Raw genomic sequence first — 22,178 nt, forward strand, 5'->3', positions numbered from 1 at the left:
TTTCCCACTTAAGAAAGCCCGTTTCTGATGAACAAGCGTGCGTGTCTAGTATCGCTCAGTTAGTGACGATGATCGCGCGATTATTTCAAGTTTGGCATCAATCAAAGAAAAAGTTTTAATTACAAACAATAAGGCCGTTGACCACTCCAACAAAGATAAAAAAACTTTTTGTTTGGAACAAACCAAAATGGACGAAAGTAAATTGGTTGAACAATTTTTCCAATTTGCAAAATCAAGAAATTTCATAGTCTCAAATCATAATCAAACCAATCTTTATAATAATAAATCAAATTAATTAATCTCTTTTTAACCCCCCCCCCCCCCTAATTTTATATCTTTACATAATATTTACCAGACACCCACAATTATAATTACAATAATAATTTAAAATTAAATAAAAATAACTTTAATACAAGTGTTTAATATACACATATATTATTTTTTTTGGTACTTTTGTCGTTTTGGAAATCAGTTATTATTTCCTTTTTTTTTTTTTTTTTTTTTTTTTTTTTTTTTATTAAATTATTTTTTTTTAATTTTTTTTTTTTATTTAAAATTTTTTTTTTTAAATAAAAAATAAAAAACAAAATTATATTTTTTAAAATTATTGTATAACTTTTTATATATATTCAGATATATGTGTATAATTAAATATAGTTTATATATTATATAAATTATATAGGTAATTTATATTATATAATAGAAATTGTGGTCGTTATTATATAGGTAATTTATATTATATAATAGAAATTGTGGTCGTTATTGTGTTTTTTTTTCATAATAGTGTTATGTCATAATATAGAACCTAGTAATAATAATTCAATTCGTTCCAATAAAATTAATACTACCACCGAATTTATAATAGTGTCCATGTTGATTTAAAATCTTCAAATATTTTTTTTTATTATTAAAAAAAAAAAGAAAAAAAACATACATAATTATTTTTTGTTTTTTATTTTTATTTTTTTTTATTTTTTTTTATTTTTTATTATTTTTTATTATAATAATAGTAAATAATAATAATAATATATAGTATTATCAATAATAATAGTTTATTTTTTTTTTATCGTATATAAATAATTGTTAAAAGAAATTTAAATAATTTATTTTAGGTAATTATTAATAGAATTGTTATAAAATAAAATAATTATAACCATATAAAAATTAATATTAATATCTCTTTTTGGTTATTTAGTAATTGGGTTTTTTTTGTATTATAATCATCAATAATTTTTAAAAAATAATTTTTATATTATATAAAGTTATTGTTTTTGTAATTTTATTTGGAAAATAAGATAAAAATATAGGTTTTTGGTGCATGGATGTTGTGTTGTTATTTTTTTTTTTCTCATCGTAATTATATAAATTTTTTTAATAAATAAAATGCAACAACAACAACAACAACAGCAACAGCAACATCATCAACAACTAGATCAACATTTCCAAATGCACCAGCAGCATCATTCGCTTAATTTTAATTCGAATCAAAATTTATCGCACCGACAACAGCTCTTACATCAGCAACAACTCTTACATCAACAACATATACAACTAATTCATTCACCATTTATACATCACCAGCAACATTTGCAACAACACCACCACCATTTACACCATCACCAGCAATATTTCCAGCAGCAACAACAGTTTCATTTACATAATCAATCACATTTACAACATTTACAACAACATTTACAACAACAATCGCAACAAGAGCAGCAATCACAACAACATTTTCAACAACCTCAACAACAATCACAACAACAATATTATCAACAGCGTTTAGTGTTTCAACACCCACCCATACCTTCATTTCCTCATCGACATCATTTACAGCATTTAAATCATCATCAACATAATCATCATTTAATACATCAACAGCATTTACAGCAGCAACACCAACAACATCGTTTTAATAATAGTAATAGTAATAGAGTTCATTCGCATCACTATCATAATCACCATCATCACCACCCAAATAACAATATTAATATTCAAGATGGTGATCATGAAGATGAAGGTACTTATGAACAATATTTGGAGTTGGATAGAAATAATGTACCAAGAGGAGTTTCAGAAGCTGATATAAATAAACTTAGAAAAGTAATATATGATAGCGGTGTTGAGGATCACGAAAAGCCTAGTGAAACACAATGTGGTATTTGTCAAGAGCCTTTTAAAGATGGCGAGGTTTTAATAGATTTACCTTGCTCCCATAGATATTGCGAAGATGGTATAAAGAAGTGGTTTTCAATAAATAATACTTGTCCATTATGTAGAAAAGTTTTAGTGTTTTAGTTAATAATAATAATAATAATAATTAAAACATGTATTAATTAATAATATATCAATAATTAAATATAATAGTTTAATAATTTAATAATATAAAAGAATTAGTAGTTTTTTATTACAACTTATTAATATGTACAAACATCGTCAATCCATAATAATGGAATTTAAAACTTTATAAATAAAAATTAAAAAAAAAAGGTTAATAAAAAATTTATCTTTTTTTCCTGTACAGTTTAATAACCAAATAAAAAATATTTTTAAAAAATATTTACAAGTTTTTTATTTTTTTTATTTTTTTTTTTTCTATCTTTGATTACTATATTATATTATTGATATTTATTATTTAATTATTAATCGTCAAATTCTCTTTTTTTCTTATTTATTGGTAATCTATGTGGGTAGGGTATTGGTGATTTTGCAAAAGCATTTGCCATTGGTAATGGTTGTTCTTTAAAATATGGATGATCTAATGCTTCTGAGGCAGTTATTCTTTTTGATGGATCATATAGTATCATTTTTGATAGTAAGTCGTATGCATTGCTTTTTTCGTCGATTCCCACACATTTTGCTAAAGTATTTGGGTATGGTTCCATATTTGAAATCCTTTTCCATTCTGGTAAATGTTTGACATCAGGCCACATTTCTAATGTTGGTTTACCTAAAACTTTAACAATTTTATCCACCTGATCGTCTTGGAAGAGTGATGGTATTTTAGGATCTTTTTCTTTACCTGGGAATAGTGGTTTAGTTGTAATTAATTCTGCAAAAATACATCCTATAGCCCAAATATCAACTGCTCTTGTATAATGTTTTGATCCAAGTAATAGTTCTGGGGATCTATACCAAATGGTTACTACTACACCATTTTCATTTAATGGTTTTAGTGGTGATTGAAAAATTCTAGCTAAACCAACTGTAAAGTTATAATTTTGATTAGTAAAAAGCCACAATAAAATAGATTTAAGATATTACTTAGTAATAATAACTTACAATCACCAATCTTTACAGTACCAACTTCTTTACCCTCACCCATTACTAAAATATTACTTGGTTTTAAATCACGATGGATTACCCAATTACTATGTAAATAATGCATACCATTTAAAACCTGCCATATCAAGGATTTTATTGTAACATCTGAAAAATGTGATTGATTTTCTCTGTGATATTTTATTATACCCTTAATAAAAAACATGATTAATATTTTAGCTTTATGTATACTTATATATATTTGATGATTATCTTACAAATAAATCAAATTCTGCATAATCAAAAATTAAATATAATAGTTTATCTTTGGGATTTAAACAAACATCTAATAATTTAATTATATTTTCGTTTGATAATTCTTTTAATAACTATTTAAATAAAAATGAATTAGTTTTATATTATTATATGGGTGAGTTTATAGATTTTATAACTTACTCCAATTTCTCTATATGCAGTTAAAGATAAACCTTCACCTTCTTTTGTACTTCTAAATTTTTTTACAGCCACCTTATTTGTTGGTCTTTTTTTATCATCCGCTTTATAAACCATACCATATGTACCAGAACCAATTTCGTAACTAAACTGATATTTTTCCTGTACATCTTGCCTATGTGTTGATGTTAGTACTATTGGTGAGTACACTTGTTGTTGCTGAAGATGTGCTTGTTGTGAGTTTGAATGAGAGTTCATTTTTTATATTTATTTATATTTATACTTGGGTGTTTGTGATATTATGTTTTATTTAGTTGAATAACTTTATTATATAATTTAATATACTGTAAATAGTTATATATATATTTATCATTAATGATATTTAATTTAAAACTTATGAAATAATTTAAAGAAAATTAATTTTTTTTTTTTTAATTTTTTTTTTTTAATTTTTTTTTTTAATTTTTTTATAATTATGATAAAAAATTTTTTTTTATAAATTGGGAGGTCACCCCTTTATTTTTGTCAATTGATAAAAATAGATTTATTTCTTTATTAAATTTATTTGATCGACATATTGATCACTTATATTTGATGGTAATTTTGCCAATAAATAATTTAAAATTAAAAGATGTGATTTTTGTTTTTGTAATTGATTTTTATCTTTACTTGAAATTTCTTTGATTAAATGGCCACAATTCTTTTCTAAAAGTTGTAAATAATCTGAAAAACCACATTTGCTTGAAATTAAATTAAAGAGAGTGGTATTATCACAATTGCCATTTAAATCCAATAAAATTAAAAATTTACATAAACTATTTAAGCTGCCATCATCAATATTTATGATTATATTGCTGTTGACAGTGAAAATTTGATTAAAAAATGAAATAAATTCTTTGATAAATGGATTTAATGAAATATTTTTAAAAATGATTTGCTTCATTTGATCTATTAATAAAGTGAATGGACTTGGTGATGGCAAAGTGCTGATATTTAGGATGTTGTTGATTTGACCATTGATTAAGTGGGACGAATAGAATTTTTTCAATACTAATATACAGATTTGGAGCAGTTGAATATCAATGGTATCTGATTCTTGAGCTGTAATTTGAGTTTTAATTCTATCAATAATTCTATTGACAAAGGTTTTTTCATCAATATTGATCAAACCTAAAATGTATATTATTTCATTTACCTTTTTCGTTATTTGGTCGAAATGGTCGCTGAATCTAACTGTAATAATTTCGATTATGGCCTCTATGAAACGGGTGGTTGGTGGTCCACCAAGATAAGCAATAAATGCTAAAAGGAAATTAATCTTGAAATCTCTAATATTTTGATCCAACTCTTGGTTGTGGAAATCCCTGTAGTATCTTTTCATGATGGCTTGAGAAAATTGGAAAATTAGTTTCTTTGATTCAACTGTTATTTGTTTAGATTCACTATTTTCCCCATTTCCTGCAGAGTTTGTAATATAGTAACGAATATTTGGATATACTGATTCTTTGTTTTCTTGAATCTGCTTATCCAATGAACCAAAGCATTTGATTGTATTTTCGTCAATGTTGCCAAAGGATCTTTCTGCTTGATAGAATGCAGAGATCGAGTTTAAAGAATCTATTGCAGAATTACGAACTACTATAATATCAGAAACTGACAAGCCAATTAAAATTGGTAGTAAAAACTCATAGTATTGAATTGAAGTTGGGATTCTAGTGGACCATTTTTCAATAGAGACACAAAGTGCAGCTCTAACTGTAGGTGAGTTGTCATTGGCTAGTACCAATAAATGTTGCTCTAAAGTATCGATGATTTTAACTGATCCGCTTAGTGCAAGTGATGTTAGTGCATTTAATGATTCTAATCTAACTCTTTGTTGTCGGTTGCTCATATTTGAAATTAATGGCACAATTAATTCTGATGAAAAGTATATTATACGATTTGGTACTTTATCTGCCAATACTTGAATTAACTTTGCTGTAATTTCTTTTTGATCTGGTGAGCTATGGTTTAGTGTTTGTTTAATAATTTTGCATAACTTGTCACAGTTCATCGAAACTATATTTTCATTTGAATTATTTACAATTGAATTTAATAACTTTGTAATTAAAAAATTAATTTCTTCTACATCTTCATTTTTAATATTTGTATCTAATTGAAATATTAAATTATTGATTAATTCATCTGGTATTTTAACTCTATTTTATTACTATTAGTATTATATTATTATTTATGTGTTATATTATATAATTAAGTAGTATTACTTACTCCAATAAATAGTTTAATGATATTGTTTTTGATTTTTCTAAACTATCATTTAATAAATTAACAAGTATATTGTATATTTTATAATCATTTGAAAATATACAGTTATTTAATGCCAATAGTTTATCATTATCTTGTCTAATAGATTCTAAATTTTGATTTAAACGATCTAATGATTTCTTTTTAGAAAATGTTGATTGTGTTAATATATTTGAAATATCATTTTCGAAATTTTTAATATCTATAAATTCATTAATATTATTTTCTGTCATTGTAATGGTGTTTAAATAAAATTAATTAAATTTTTAAAATGAAAAAAATACGAAAAAAATTAAAAAATTAAAAAAAAAAAAAAATAAAAAAAAAAAAAATAAATATGAAAAATGTTATTTGTAGTTTGATTTTTTTATTTATAAATAAAAAAACAATTGAAAATAAATAAAATAAAATAATTATTTTATTTATTATTTATTATTGTTATAAATCGTACTTTTTTTTTTTAATTTATCAATCAATAAATTAAAAAAAAAAATTTACTTTGTTGCTATTTGTGCAACGGTTTGGGACATATCGCTACATGCATTTAATTCTTCTACAGTAGCGGCATTGTTGAGACAGTGTGTAATGGTGGCATCGGCTAAGTAGGAGGCAGATCTAAAATTGTCATAGGTATTGAAAAGGATATTTGAAAATTGCATGTTGTAATTTAATGTATTTAAAACTTGGCCATTGATACCATTGGCTTGTGAAGAAATACCAAAGGTTTTGGTAAAGTCATATTCTTTAGTCCAGTTCATAAAGCCTTGAAGATTAGAGATGTAAACATCGGCAAAGAAAGCAGAGTAATCAGCAACAACATTGGTGTTTGGAGAATATGTGAAAACTTTGAATGATGGATTGTTAAAGTAAACTGGTGTGACTGATGATCCAATAAACATTGGGAAATAATCTTGTGAAGGGTTTGCATATTGAATGGCTCTAATTTCATCTCTGTGAATGTGGCCAAAGAATCCACCATTAATAATACTTTTATATGCTGTGGTAATATTAAAGAATGATGTTTGATATTGTGAATTCCAAGTAGCTGATAAATAAAATGGATCTAAACCAGGGAAAATATGACCAATAATATAAACTCTATAGTAGTAAAAGTAGTATTTATTAATAAATAGACCATTATTATTTGGTTTATAAATAAATGTGATAAACAATAAATTACTTACGAATCACCATTTTGTTGAGCTGATTGTAATTGTTGTTCTAACCATCCAAATTGACCGCATGGATCGTTTGGTGTTGAAAAGACATTTTTGTTTTTGGTTGAATAAAGTACAGTATTTAAAGAGATAACAACTAAACCTGGAACTGGGGAAATAGAGAATGAACCTCTGTATTGGAAGGAAGAAGTTTGATCTTGTGGAATCCATTGGCTCCAAATTGAATATAAAAATGCTAAATTATTATCGCCACATTGTGAATTGTAGTCTGGGAAAACATCATTATTACCAATAGTTGGAATAATTTGAGTGTTTGGATAGCTATTTAAAAATTGTTTTGCTAATGTTGATTGTGATTCTTGCCATGGTCCAACTGGTAATGAATGTCCTGCACCATCACCGGTACTAAATTAAAAAAAAAAAAAGTTAATATTATTTTATTTGTTATCTTTTATTTTATTTTTTTTTTTTGGAGTTTTTAATGCAGGATTATGTATAGGGATGGGTTTTTTTTTTTTTTATTATTATTCGAAACAATGATTTTTTTTTTTTTTATTTGAAATTATAAAATTTTAAAAAAATTATAATTTTTTTATATTTTTTAAAATGTTGCAATCTTTGCATAAAAACTAACTATTATTATAAAATACTTACTAAATAATAAAATCAGGGTTTGGTTGAGCCATAGTCATTTGTTTCATACTAAATTAAATATTATAATTTATTAGTTTTTTTTTTAATTTTTTTTTTCAAATAAAAATACATACACTTCATCCAATAGAACGTCGTTAGTATCACAACCATATCTACCAAATAAACCACTGGTTGGTGAACTGAATTTCTTTGATTTTAAAAGAATTTGGTCATGTTCGTGATGATCTGATTCGGTAGAAAGTGAGCTATATAAAAATATTATTATAATAAAATTAATTAACTAATTAATCTAGATTACATGTAATATTGTAGTTTTTATTTTTATATTTACCTTGGTTCGATACATGATGTAGTTGCATTATAAAGTAATGAGTTTACAGAGGCACTGTAATGAATGTCACTAACATGAATAAATTGATAGTTTTGGGCAGCTCTAACTGCTGTAAATACAAGAGATAATAATACAAACAATAACTTCATTTTGTTTTATTATTTACGGTTTCTCTTGTTTATTTTTTTTCTTTTTTTATTGTGTATAAAATTAAACACAGAAAAACAGCTAAACCTGAATAAAAACAATTTTTTTTTTTTTTTTTGATTTTTTTTTTAATTTTTATTTATTTTTTTTTTTTTAATAATATTTTATTTTTTTTTGTTTTTATTTTATAGAAACTGGTTTGGAGTTCTCGTTAAAGAATTTTTAAAAATATTTTTTTAAGAAATAAAATTTTTATTTTATGGTGTGATGTGTGTTTCTGAATTTTTAATGGGTATGATATTTTTTAAATATTTTAAAATTTAAAATTAATTATTCATGGTTATCCATGATATACACTTTTTTATATTACACACTATTATAAAAGTTTATAATAACTATTATTATGAACAAATAAGATTAAAAAAAAAAAAATTAGGTGAAAAAATAATTATTTAAGTGAAAAATTAATTATTAATTTAAAAAAATTTAAAAAAATAAAAAAAAAAAAAAAAATTTTATTTTTTTTTTATTTTTTTAAATTTTTTTAAATTACAACTATTTTGATATTTTTATTTTCTATTTTTAATTTGTCAATATCATAAACAGAAATAATTAAATGATTAATATATTTAAAATATAAATATAATAGTGATTATTACATACATATTTGTTTTTATTATAAAAAAAAATAATAAATACATATATACCCCATAGCCATTTTTATTTAAAAGGAGGGAAAAAAAAAATAAATATAAACAAAAGATTTAAATTTAAATTATTTTTTATTTTTATTCACACCCCACACATATATATATATAATAAACAAATAATAAATAATTATTTATTATGGTTTCTCAAATAGCAGCATCTGTACTCACAAAGTATTTGGGTGAATATATTGATGACCTAAATAAAGATAATATCAAGCTAAGTTTTTTAAGTGGAGATGCAGTCCTTCAAGATTTAAAAATCAAAAAAACAATATTAGCTCAATTATTTCCAAATGTTATTGTGAAGCAAGCAGTTGTTAGAAAATTATCATTACATATACCGTGGAATAATGTAAGATGTGTTATTATCTCTTTATTATTTATTGTATTTATTAACGATTTTTAATTTTTAATTTAGCTAAAAGGGAAGCCGGCTATAATAAAAATAGAAGGTATATATGTTTTAGCAGAGCCGAGTAATGAGTTTGATGAACAATACTATAGAAAGAAGTTTCAAGATGAAAAGCAGGTAAAATTAAATATACAGGAGCTAATAAGGGCAAATAAAAAGGCACAAAAATCAAATAATAATGCTAGTAATAGTAGCCAACAACAGCAACAAGCAGATGAATCATCAACTTCATTCGGAAGTAAATTGCTGCAAACTGTAATCGATAATTTACAACTCTACATAGATTCGGTTCATATTAGGTTCGAAGATGTCGCAAATAAAAGACCGTTCTCGGTCGGTATAACATTAAATAGCTTAATAGCAGAGTCGACCGATGCAACTTGGAACCCAACATTTTTAAAGAATGAAAATACAATAATACACAAGATTGTTAATTTAGATTGTTTATCAATTTATTGGAATTCAAATAGTGCAAAATTAAAATATACAGACATCGATGATCTCTCATCAAAATTAAAATCAATGATAGTTAATAAAAATAATAACGATAATAACGATAGTAATAATAATAATAAATATCAACAACAATATCTTTTAACACCAATTTCAGCAAAATTAAAAGTAATATTAAATAAATCAATTATCCCAAGCGAAATAATACCCAAATATACATTAAATTTTGAATTTGGGTCAACAGAAATATCATTATCAGACTCACAGTATACAGATATTACAAATTTATTAGAAAGTTTTACACTATTCGAAAAGAGTATTGAATTTAGATCTTCGAGACCAAAATCATCAATTAAGCAATCCCCAAAGGAATGGTGGATATATTCGATAGCAGCTATTAGACAAAGGGTGCATAAAGAAAGATATATTCATTCCTGGTCTTATATATCCGAATTTTTACATGACAAGAAAGAATATATTAAATTATTTAGAAAACTAAAGAAGAATGCAATTCACCAAGCCGAGCAAACAAGGTTAGATGCTTTAGAATGGAAATTATCTTTTGATCAAATTTTATTATTTAGAAATTTGGCCTATAAGTTTATCGAAAAAGAAGAGTTACTAGAAAAAGAAAAGGAAAGAGAAAGGGAAAAAGAGTTAGAAAAGAAAAGATTACAACAGGCTTCATCAACACCTCCTATGCCAGCATTATCTTCACCTTCATTATCATCATCAACTACTACACCACCTGCATCTGGCGGCTGGTTCTCATCTTGGTGGAAACCAATTTCAAATGCGGCAGTAACATCTTTATCAACCAGTGTCACAGGTGGTTCATACTCTCCAAGATCAAATAATGCGACTGTTGCTGATATTACATTATCAAGAGATGATTGGGGCGAAATTTATGATACCATTGGTTACAGCGAAAAAGAAAGCGATATGGTAAAGAGTCAAACAGATACTAAAAAAGATGGTAAAGATTTTTCTCACATAGTTAAAACTGATATTACCTTCAGATTAATTAAAGGTATTGTAACATTAAAAAGAAAGAATAAGGCACTGGCTGTATTATCACTTAATGATATATTGGTACAAATGAAATCTAAATCAACATCATTCCAATTTAATGCAAATTTAAAGGATTTAGAATTAATAGACTATTCAACACCAAATACACAATTTCCTAATTTAATATCACCTCTATTAAATAGATTCGATTATGGTACCACTGATACCAATAAAGTCAAGCATCCAATATTTAATTTAGCTTTGGAAAGTTTTTCACCATCTGATAATAATGTAAATTATAAATTATCAATTCAATCTAAACCATTAACAATTGTATATTATCCAAAATTTATTTCAACTATAAATAACTTCTTTTTTAAGAAGAATGAAGAACAAGACGAAATTATTAATGACGTACTCGAAGATTTAGAAAAGAAGGCTCAAGAAACTTTAGAATCTTTCAAATCGCAAACTAGAGATAAATTAATGTTGGCAATTTCAAATAGAACTACTCTATCAATCGATTTAAATTTAGAGGCACCTGTTGTAATTGTTCCCGAGTCAATCACCAATGCAAATACAAATTTATTAATTTTGGATTTGGGTAAATTATTAATTAATCATTCACCAAAATTATCAAAATTACAGCAACAAAATAATAATAACAATACTAATAGTAAAGATTGGGAAGAAGAGTTTTATGATGAATATTTATTTAAATTGGTAAACACACAAATATTACTATCGAACCTAAAGTATGACTGGAAAGATCAAAAACAAGTCGAAAAATTTAGAATGAACATAGCAAATCCATTAAATGCAAATTTCTCCTTAAAGATTAGTAAACTTCAAAACCAATTTTTAACATCACTAAAATTGTTTATTTCTTTTGATGCTGTAGAGTTTTATTTGTCATCAAGTCAGTATGTAGATTTAATGAACATTATCCAATCTGCAACCTCTATAGATTCACAACAATTGGCACCATCATCAATGGAAGATTCAATAATGTTAGCATCGGTTTATGGTATGAATGAAAGTATTTATAACCCAAACAAAGCCCCCACAATTAAATCTCCAACATCTTCAAACTCTAACACACAGAAAAAAAAAAAGAAGAGCTATTCAAAAGAGTTTATAGATTCATATAAAATGGTGGAGGCAGTATTTAGTGTAGATAAGTTTAATGTGCATTTACGTTTGGAAAATGGAGATTTGGTGCACCATATGGCATTACTATATTTAAGAGGTATAGAGGGTATATATGTTCAAAAATTGTATGATACCAATTTAGAATTAACCATTAGAGGTATGTGGATAGAGGATTGTTTCCAAAAGTCAGCTGGTAATGGTAATTATTTAGCAACATCAACAAATAGATTCAGTCCATCTGATACTATAGATTCTGCTCAACACATCAGTGTCATTAGATTTAAGTTTAATCAGATTTCTAAAGAGTCACCATACTATAGCAACATCGAAAAGTTTTTAGATATTCAACTACCTCAAATTAATTTAATCTTAAATAGAAAGACAGTGGCCGGTTTAATAGAGTTTTTAAATAGCGTATCAACATTAACAAAAGAAAGACAATCAATTAATAGTAATAATAATAATATCTCATCACCACCATTAGTTTATGAAAAGTTTTCATCATCTTCTTCACCACCTACCAGTTTTAATTTAAAAAATAGTTTCTCACAAGATTCTTTATCATCAAGCGTATATTTAAAAAATACAAGCAATAGGGCTATATCATCATCTAATAGTACATTGACCGTATCAACAATAACAATGAAGGCTACTATAAAGATAGATCTCGTTAGAATTCTTTTAACCCGAGAGAATAACAATCCATTAATCAAAGCATCATTCACTGGATTCCATTGTATTACCGATTCTTATAGCAATAAAACTGAAGTTAATGGTAAGCTAGAATCCCTCAAAATTCATGACATTACTCTAGAAGGCAGAAACTATCGAACAATTTTAACTACTAGAGAAAGAAAGGTATCAACTAATAGCAACATGTCAAACTCTATGAATCAATCAAATGATGGATCATTTGATATAGATATGGAGAATTTCGATACATTATCAAACCATAGTGGCGGTAGTTTTTCCTCACCATCAGCATCTGTTACATCTTCAACTACCTCATTATCATCTTCCTCATCCCCATCCCCATCATTGGTATACTTTAAATTTGAATCTAACAATGACGATAATAATCAATATTTGAAGGTTAGTCTTAGTAGTATCAGATATATTTTCTTAAAGAGATTTGTTGAGGAGCTTAAACTATTCTTAAATAATGTAAACATTATGAGAGAGTATTTAAAGAGTTCAATTTATTCAGCAGCCACAGCAATTTCAAACAATAGAACCAATTTATTTTATGAAATTGAAATTCAAAACCCATACATTATAGTTCCATTATCATCATTATCAAATAAAATATTCATCATAGATTTAGGTAGAATCACAATCAAGAATCAATTCGAAAAACATGAGGCCACAGTAAAAACCAACCCATTAGAAGAAATCTCTACTGAACCAACAATACCAATTAATACAGTATTGGAGGAAGTCTTAATTGAAAAAATTTCAATCGATGCAAATAATATAAAGTTGTTATCTGGACTTAATACAGAGATTAGAAAAAATCAAAAAAGTGGTTCAAATCAACGTTCATATGGTACACTGGTTAGCGATGTTAATCTATCAATCAAATTAAAGACACCACTATTCACCGATGTTAATTTAAATGAATACTTAAAGCACTCGCTCAAGTTACCTTCATGGGAAAGACATTTCACTATATCCCATTTCGAATTTAATGTTAGCGAATTCGAATTAAAATGTATGATAGATTTACTCGATGGAAATTTATCAGAATTCTCTTCAGAAATTGTGCATGATGCAAATTCCAGCCAACAAAAGCAGAAGGAAAAGGAAATCGAGGAACAAAAGAAACTTGAAGAGCAACAACAACAACAAAGATTTGATGATGACCAGGATGAAAGCGAACAAGTTAGACATCAAAATAGAATTGTTCAATTTTTGAAAGATCAAGTAGGTTACACATATTGCAAACTCGGTAAATTTTCAATTATGTATATGAAGCGTGACGGTACGGATTTAAATGATCGTTTAGTATTATTCTATATTAATGAAACTAAAATGGATATTGTAAATGAACCAATGGAGACTTCAATGTTGGTGGAAATCAGGGGTATAATGATGAAGGATTTTTCCAAAGATACTCATCCATCACTTCGTAATATTCTTTCACCTTTACAGCCAATTGGTTTAGAAAACTCAGTAGCAACCGATTCATTAGCTGATTTTCCACCACAAGTAGTTATTAAAGGTTCAATTAAACCTCCGCCAATACAACAATCTTTATTCCAAATTTCTGTCACTGGTGTTTATATGGTTTTCGTTCCTCACTCTTGGATTCCAGTTCAAGATTCAATTATTAAACTAACAAAGTTTGCTACCGATGCATGGAATAGATATAGTGTTAAGGTATTTGGTGAAGCTCCTGTGTCTGAAGAAATTATCCAATCTGGTTTATCATTGTTTGCGCTTTCCATTAAGGATATTAAAATTTCATTACCAGGTGATACTACTGTAAATGGTGATGGTGAAAAGGAGTATGCACTTTTCATTAGATCATCTCTTGATATCCAAACCACAAGCAGAGGTGCCATGGGTGTTGAAACTGTTACTCTAATCGAAGCTGCTCGTATTCAGGTTTATCGTAGTCAAATGATTGCTTCTGATACTAGTAGAGCAAATTTTAAAATTATTTCACCATTCAAAATTGTTTTTCAAAATACCTCAACCCTATTAAATCTAGAATCAAATTTATCCGTGGAGAATATCAATGTAAACTTTTCATATCTAGATTTTAAACTCTTAATGAAGATTGCCAATTCTATTATGGAGTCAAACAATTTAATATTTGAACAACAGAAACAAAGCCATTACTTAAAGAAATATAAAGAAAAAGAAGAAGGCGATGAAGATGATGATCAAGAAGAGAATGAACATATGGGATCAAATAGCAGTTTTTTACTTTCACCAAGGTCAGAAAACTCTGAGGAGCTTATTCCAGTTAAAGTGGAAACTCAACTTCAAAAATACTTATTCGTATCTATTAATAATGGTGAATTCATTTTAAATGACGATCATAATGATGTATCACCAGTTCCGTTATTATCAATTAGATTGGAAGAATTAAAAGGTAATGTTTTTTCGTTCCCACAAAAGAATCAAATGGCACTTTCAGTCGAAGCAAAAACTAAAGCTGGTTATTTCAATAAAAATATTGGAATTTGGGAACCATTAATCGAAAATTGTGAATTTTCTTATACATCAAATAATTCAGTAGAAGGTGGCTGGATGATTAATTTATCAACTAAAATACCAATTTACTTTAATATTACAAAGATTTTTATTGATACTTCAATTTCAACATATCAAATTTGGGCTGATGATTATTATAAAAAAACAAACATCAAAAAAGATTTTAATTCAGATGGTCAAAGCAGTGATGACATTAATAAAAATAATGAAGAGGAGGAAAACCAAGAAATTAAAAGAGTTAAAAAATATCCATATTACATCAAAAACGATTCAGGAGTTGAAATTTGGTATTGGATCAATAGTAACGATATCAGAAAATTAGCACCAAATAAAGAAATAGGTTTAGATCCAAAAGATGCATCACAACAGTTGGATTCATCAAAAGAAAAGATTGAACTAGAAAGAAAGATTTCATTCCAATTGTTTGGTAACTTTAAACAACTACTAAATTTACCAATGGATAGTGTTGGTACATATACACTTCATCCATTAGAAGAGTTTAAATCTGTTAAACTACTTTATGATATTTCATATCGTAATGGCTCAAAAGTTCTTAGTCTACATTCCAATTTCAGCATAAATAATAATACAGATATACCAATAGTTGTTCATATTACCGCTGTATTTGATAAAGAACCAAAATCAATTGAAATTCAAGTTAACCCACATAACAAAATACCAATTCCAGTTGAGTTTACAATTGGTAAAATCAAGTATAAACCATATAATTTAGGTTATGAATATTCGGTCGAAAAAATTGATTGTTCAAGTGTTATACAACTATTTAAATCAAAATCAACTTTAAATAGTGGTAAAGAAAATAATAACAATTCAGTTTCATCTAAAATGATTTGTAGACATACAACAAAAGTAAGTATAATGGTTACTATTTGGCAATTTTTATCTATATATAATATTAATGGTTTTTTTTTTTTTAGTTACCATTTGTATTTTTATCAACAATCGAAAAAAATAATTTAGAAAATAAAAATATTATTCAAATTTCAATCAATCCCCCAATTATGGTTGAAAATGTATTGGCTTGTGATATGAATATTAGAGTTTACCACGGAAAGAACAAAAAGATAATTGGGTCACCATTCCTTAGCTGCATGATTCCAATGGGCAAAAAATTACCACTACTTGTTTACGATCCTCTTCAAGATATCTATATGGATTTCCAAATCTACGACTTCCCATGGTCACCAATATTTTTAATAGATAGTATGGTTGGGTTAACAATTCCAGAAAAGATTAAAATTGAAGATAAAAGACATCAACCACTGCTAATATCATTTGATAACAGAATTCAGCCAAATGGAAGTAGATACGTTAGCATTTATTGTGAATATTGGCTAATTAATCAAACCGGGTTACCACTTTATTTTAGACATCATATAGGTGCCCAAACTATTGATCCAGCAGGTCAAATTCCAACAAATGAAATTCCAAATAATATAGATAAACCTTCAGATAGTCGTAGTTGGTACACTAAAGATTGGAACCATCCTACCGCTCCTTTCATGTTTTCATATAATGACTCAAATATCATTGGAGGCAGATTCTCTCTTAAAGTTTTTGATTCAAATTGGTCATCACCATTCTCATTAAACTCCCAATCATCAGCAAACTCAAATATCCAAATTAATGAAGAAAAGACTAATGAAGAAAAAGAGATCAAAAATGTTACTAAAAAGCTTCCACCAAAAACAAACTATAATTTATCTGTTAGTATTCTACCATCAAATTCTAAATTCTGGCGTACGAAAGTAGTTACATTTAGTCCAATGTATTTATTGGTAAACTCAACACCTTTTAGAATTTTTTATCAACAATTTGATTGTGAAACAAATACCCACTCAATTATTCAAGATCAATCTTTACCATTCCAATTCCCCTCATCAAGAAATGAAAAATTAATAAGAATTGGTATTTTTGATCATAACAATAATAATAATTCAAATACTAATAATATTAAATGGAGTGGTTATTTTAACCCACAATTACTTGGCCAAATTGTTTTAAGATTAAGAAATGAACACTCTGATACAATGCAGGTATTGAACAAAGATAAAAAGGATTCAGAAATCTCAACAAAAAAAAGAATTCAAACCTTATTACTACCCTTGGTCCAATCATCATCACTTACCCAATCTCAACAACAGCAGCTCGAACCAATATTTAGTGATAGCCAATCACCATCAATTATGGATGAACTAAGAACATTTATTTCGGTGACTATTAGAGTTAAATCAACAAAAAGCATTACAACTACAATGATTATTTTAAATGAACAAAACCCAGACCTTCCACCCTATATTATAAACAATAAAACCAAATTTTCATTCTGGATTAGACAAAAGAAAACTGAACTTTGGGATAAGGTGCTACCAAAAACTTCAACACCCTATGCATGGGATCATCCGATTTTACCCAAAAAGCTTGTTATAGAATTCCCTGGTCCAATCACTAAAACATATCGTTTAGGTAATCTAGAAGAAAACTCGATAGTATCTTTTAAAAATCCAAATAACCCAAATGAAAAAGTTGATTTAGAAGTTACAATTACAGCCAACGGTCCAACAAGAGTAATGAATATTGTAGAAAAACAAACCAGTAAACCATCATCACCTTATGTTTTCTCACCAAAGATGTCAAGTCAAATTAATTCAAATGATAATGAAGAGCCTGAAGAATCAAATAATAATTTAGCATTAAACCAAAAATACGAAATATCAATAGATTTACATAGCATTGGAATTTCGATTATTAATAAAATTCCAACAAGAGAAGAAATTGTTTATATTACAATAGATGGGTTAAAATTAGATTTTAAACAAAATAAAACAGATCAATATATTCAATTTAAATTAGATGACTTGCAAATTGATGACCAAAGATATTCAACAAACTTCCCTGTATTCTTATGTCAAAGTAAAAAAGTTAACTATGGCCAGTCTTTAAATAACAATAATAATAACAATAATAATAATACAACATCAAATAACCAATCGATTGTACCAAAAAAATCAAACTCAATCCCATTTTTACAATTAAGTGCAACAAGATGCATAAAATATCAAAATATTATATTTTTTAGATATTTTACAGTTTTAATTCAAGAGTTTGACATTAATTTGGATGAATCATCAATTTTAAATGCACTTTCATTTATAAATATTAATTTAAATAGTTTAAATGAACATTTTACACTTCACCCAACTATTACCCAAGAAGAAATTTTAGAGACCAAAAATGCAGCAAATATTCAAAACCACATGATTTATTTCGAAATGCTTCACATTCAACCAATTAAAGTAAATCTTTCTTTTGTTAGTTGCAAATCACCAAAAGAAACCCAAGCAATTTTAGGTGCACGTTCATTAGCAGAGCTTTTAATAGGCTTTAAATCAAATTCACCATTTTTAAACATTGAAAGAGCACCAATTAAATTTAATGGTTTTATTTGGGAACATCCTTTTTTAAGTACCGGTCAAGTCATTGATGAAATTACCTTACACTTTTCATATCAGCTAATGAGCCAAGCTCACAAGATATTTGGTTCATTCGATTTCATTGGTAATCCAATTCGTTTAGCAGAATCACTTGGTAGTGGTTTCCGTGATTTCTTCCATGAACCAGCATTGGGCTTAGTTAAAAGTCCTCAAGATTTTGCAATGGGACTTTCTAAAGGTACATCTAGTTTAGTAAACAATTCTGTTTTTGGTTTCTGTGATTCTGCCTCTAAAATTACTGGAACAATTTCTAAAGGTTTGGTTCAATTGTCTTTGGATGATCAATATATTAAAGAGCGTCAAGAAAATAATAAAGTTAAACCAAAAGGTGTTAAAGAAGGTTTAGAATTTGGTATTCGTGATTTTAGTGAAGGTGTTATTAAGGGTATCACTGGTATTATCGACGAACCACTTAAAGGTGCTACTCAAGAGAAATCCATCGAAGGTTTCTTTAAAGGTGTAGGCAAAGGTATGTTGGGTATAGCAGTTAAACCAACTGTTGGTGTTTTCGAGCTAATGACAAGAACCTCTGAAGGTATTAAAAACTCTACCTCTGTCGCTAAATCACTATTACAAATTAAAAGACGTCGTATTCCACGTTATTTCCCAAGAGAGGGCACATTATCTCCATATAATGCATTTAAAGCAATCGGATCATTCATTCTATATTCTAAAATAGGTCCTCCACCAACCCATGATTGGTATGTTTTCCATTCAATACTCAACAAAGAACAGCTTTTAGTTGCTTCAAATTATCAGCTTTTATTAATAAACTTTACAGATCAAAATAATCTATTAAATGGGGGTCACTGCGAAATTGTTTGGAAAGTAAAATTCAACGATATCGTTCAAATTAGAAATAGTTCAAGCAATACATTCATCCAACTAACTTTTTCAAATGGCGAAAACACTCAAACCTCTGCAGTTACTATCCCAACTCCAAATGAAGATATTAGAAATGGTGTAGTTAGAAAAATTAATGAATTGGTTCTATTTGTCAAAAAGTTTGGTATAATGGATTAAAAAAAATAAATAATTAAGGAAGGATATCATACAAAGTCAAAAAAAAGTATAAACCAAATATCAAATAAAAATATCCATCATAAAAAGAATAAACTTTACACATAGTTGTTTATTTAAAAACTTTGTAAATAAAAAATATTTTTTTTTTTGTTTTTTAAAAAAATTTTATTATTAGTTTAAAATTTATAAAGTATATATTATTATATTATTTATATAATTATATAATTTTAACTATATATTGTTTTAATTATATATTTTAATTATATTATTTTAATTATATATTATTATTGTATTATTATATTAATATTTATAATTTTTTATGAAAAAATTTGATTTTAATGCATACTGGGGTTTAATAATCTGAGAGAAAGGATACTACGAACATCGGTAACATTTCTAATGATCTCTAAAAATGGTAAAAGATTTAATAATGAGGTATCATTACTTTCCATATCTCCCATCCAATTATCAATTGGTAATGCATTTTCAAGGTTGTTTGAATATGCAATTGGAGAGTTATCGATAATAATAGTCGAGGTTAAATCTTGGTTGATCATTGATAAATCTTTAATATAATTTCCATCTTTTTCTAAACATGACTATAAAATAAAAGAAACTAAATTAATATCGATATTTAATTACCATTAATTAATATTTTAGTGATACCTACATCTCTAAATAATCTCTTTTTAAAAACCTTGTTAACGTCTAATTGATCGAGTAATGGATCGGCGTATTGTTGCATACTGGCGGTAAAGATAACAACATCATACCATTGTGAAACTTTTTGAATAAAATAATCAACATGTGGACGTTTAATAACATAAAATGTACAGTAAGAGCTTTCAATTAAAACGTTAACAGTGAGATGATGGTGTGAAACTGGTTTCATCGTTGAATGTACAAGGGTTTCATCTAAGTCTAAAATTAAAGTTTTTCTTGGGGCCGAGTTTGAAAGATTTAAAATATTATTAAAAAAGTTGGTTCTATGTTCTTGTTGTGGTTGTTGTTGTAACATGTTGTTATTATTATTTTCTTTATTACATTGTTGATTAATATGTTCGCAACATTCATCTTTTTCTTGAAGAGTATCGGAATCTTCATCGCTATCATTATTATAAAAATGTTCTTGTTCATTCTTTTCGAATTCTGAACTGGCGGATAATCTGATATTACCTAATGATCTAATAAAATTGTCTTTTTCTTCAGGTTTAATTTCTTCATTTTCATTAAAACTGTTTTCATTACAGCTGTCTTCGTCATCTGTTTTAATTTCATTGATGTCATTATTATTGCTGTTATTTGGTACTCTATTAAAATTTAATGCTGATGCCATCATTGAAAACATCCATTGATATACAAAATTCACTGAAGATGGGTCCATAGTTTTTTGATGTGGTGAAATCTGAGTTACTACTTTATCAATTGATTCTTGATCTGGTGTTGATAGTGGTGAGCAATCATCCATTTTTTTTTAAAATTTTTATTATTATATTATATTTAAATTTAATTATATTATGATTATTGCTAAAAAAAAAAATACTATTATATATCTCTTTTTTTATTTGTTATTTTATATAATTGAAAAGTTCTATTGTGTGTTAAAAAAAAAAAAGAAAAATTTTTAATTAATAATTTTTGTTAAAAAATAAAATAATTTAAAAAATAAAATATTTTTAAATAAATAAAATAAATATATAAAATAAATAAAATAAAATAAAATAAATAAAAAAAAGAAAGAAATATATTGCTATGATCGAGAGTTGAAGAAATATTATTTGTAATATTAATGAAAAAATTTAATTTTTTTATATTTATAAATATATTAAAATAGTGTTTAATATTATAGTTAATGAGAATGAGTTTTTTTTTTGTGTGTGTATGAAAATTTGAAAAAATAAAAAAAAATTATATAAATAAAATAAAAACTTAATGATGTTTATTTTATAATATTATCTAAATAATTAAAAAAAATAAAAACAAATTATGTCATTTTTTAAAATAAAAATATTTAATTTTGTAAAAGATTGATCTGTTATTATTGCACAAACCGTATTTGTGGTTTTTAGACTTATTTGTGTATGTACGACTTGTGTTGTAATTATTAATTGCAAAAATATAACAAATAAACAAAAATAAATAAATAAATAAAAAATAAATAAATAAATAAATAAATAAAAAATAAATAAATAAATAAATAAATAAATAAATAAACAAATAAATAAATAATCCAAACTGTACTTTGATCTATAAAATAAAATAAATAAGGTTTAACGAAAACAATTTATATGTCCAAAAAAATTAAAAACAATGTTCTAAAATAATAAAAAACAAAACAATGATAAATTATCT

The 22,178-nt window shown here is 26.1% G+C and overlaps 6 protein-coding genes across 6 annotated transcripts; 2 read left to right on the plus strand and 4 right to left on the minus strand.

Moving 5' to 3' along the window:
* Nucleotides 1-1,383: 1,383 nt before the first annotated feature.
* DICPUDRAFT_158732 (uncharacterized protein) lies at nt 1,384-2,298 on the plus strand (the record flags this gene model as incomplete). The annotated part of the gene is made up of 1 exon (XM_003293763.1): nt 1,384-2,298. One exon carries the CDS (start codon nt 1,384-1,386, stop codon nt 2,296-2,298), a length of 915 nt encoding a protein of 304 aa, XP_003293811.1.
* Nucleotides 2,299-2,642: 344 nt separating this feature from the next.
* Nucleotides 2,643-4,104, minus strand: DICPUDRAFT_58676 (protein serine/threonine kinase; the record flags this gene model as incomplete). The annotated part of the gene is made up of 4 exons (XM_003293765.1): nt 3,718-4,104; nt 3,540-3,650; nt 3,283-3,472; nt 2,643-3,205 (listed from the first exon to the last, which is right to left on the minus strand). Exons 1-4 carry the CDS (start codon nt 3,970-3,972, stop codon nt 2,643-2,645), a joined length of 1,119 nt encoding a protein of 372 aa, XP_003293813.1. The 5' UTR covers nt 3,973-4,104.
* A 154-nt stretch (nt 4,105-4,258) lies between these two features.
* On the minus strand, nt 4,259-6,251 carry DICPUDRAFT_158734 (uncharacterized protein; the record flags this gene model as incomplete). Its single annotated transcript, XM_003293766.1, has 2 exons — nt 4,259-5,912; nt 5,983-6,251. The coding sequence occupies 2 exons, from the start codon at nt 6,249-6,251 to the stop codon at nt 4,259-4,261; spliced, it is 1,923 nt and encodes a 640-aa protein (XP_003293814.1).
* Nucleotides 6,252-6,512: 261 nt separating this feature from the next.
* On the minus strand, nt 6,513-8,330 carry DICPUDRAFT_84333 (uncharacterized protein; the record flags this gene model as incomplete). The annotated part of the gene is made up of 5 exons (XM_003293767.1): nt 6,513-7,116; nt 7,203-7,601; nt 7,851-7,898; nt 7,964-8,095; nt 8,182-8,330. 5 exons carry the CDS (start codon nt 8,328-8,330, stop codon nt 6,513-6,515), a joined length of 1,332 nt encoding a protein of 443 aa, XP_003293815.1.
* An 844-nt stretch (nt 8,331-9,174) lies between these two features.
* DICPUDRAFT_158736 (uncharacterized protein) lies at nt 9,175-19,826 on the plus strand (the record flags this gene model as incomplete). Its single annotated transcript, XM_003293764.1, has 3 exons — nt 9,175-9,390; nt 9,457-16,158; nt 16,227-19,826. 3 exons carry the CDS (start codon nt 9,175-9,177, stop codon nt 19,824-19,826), a joined length of 10,518 nt encoding a protein of 3,505 aa, XP_003293812.1.
* A 156-nt stretch (nt 19,827-19,982) lies between these two features.
* Nucleotides 19,983-21,294, minus strand: DICPUDRAFT_95899 (uncharacterized protein; the record flags this gene model as incomplete). The annotated part of the gene is made up of 3 exons (XM_003293768.1): nt 19,983-20,425; nt 20,497-21,029; nt 21,063-21,294. The coding sequence occupies 3 exons, from the start codon at nt 21,292-21,294 to the stop codon at nt 20,162-20,164; spliced, it is 1,029 nt and encodes a 342-aa protein (XP_003293816.1). The 3' UTR covers nt 19,983-20,161.
* Between the last annotated feature and the right edge of the window lie 884 nt (nt 21,295-22,178).

This window comes from Dictyostelium purpureum (assembly GCF_000190715.1).
Source record: "Dictyostelium purpureum unplaced genomic scaffold DICPUscaffold_468, whole genome shotgun sequence".
Taxonomy (NCBI): Eukaryota; Evosea; class Eumycetozoa; order Dictyosteliales; family Dictyosteliaceae; genus Dictyostelium; species Dictyostelium purpureum.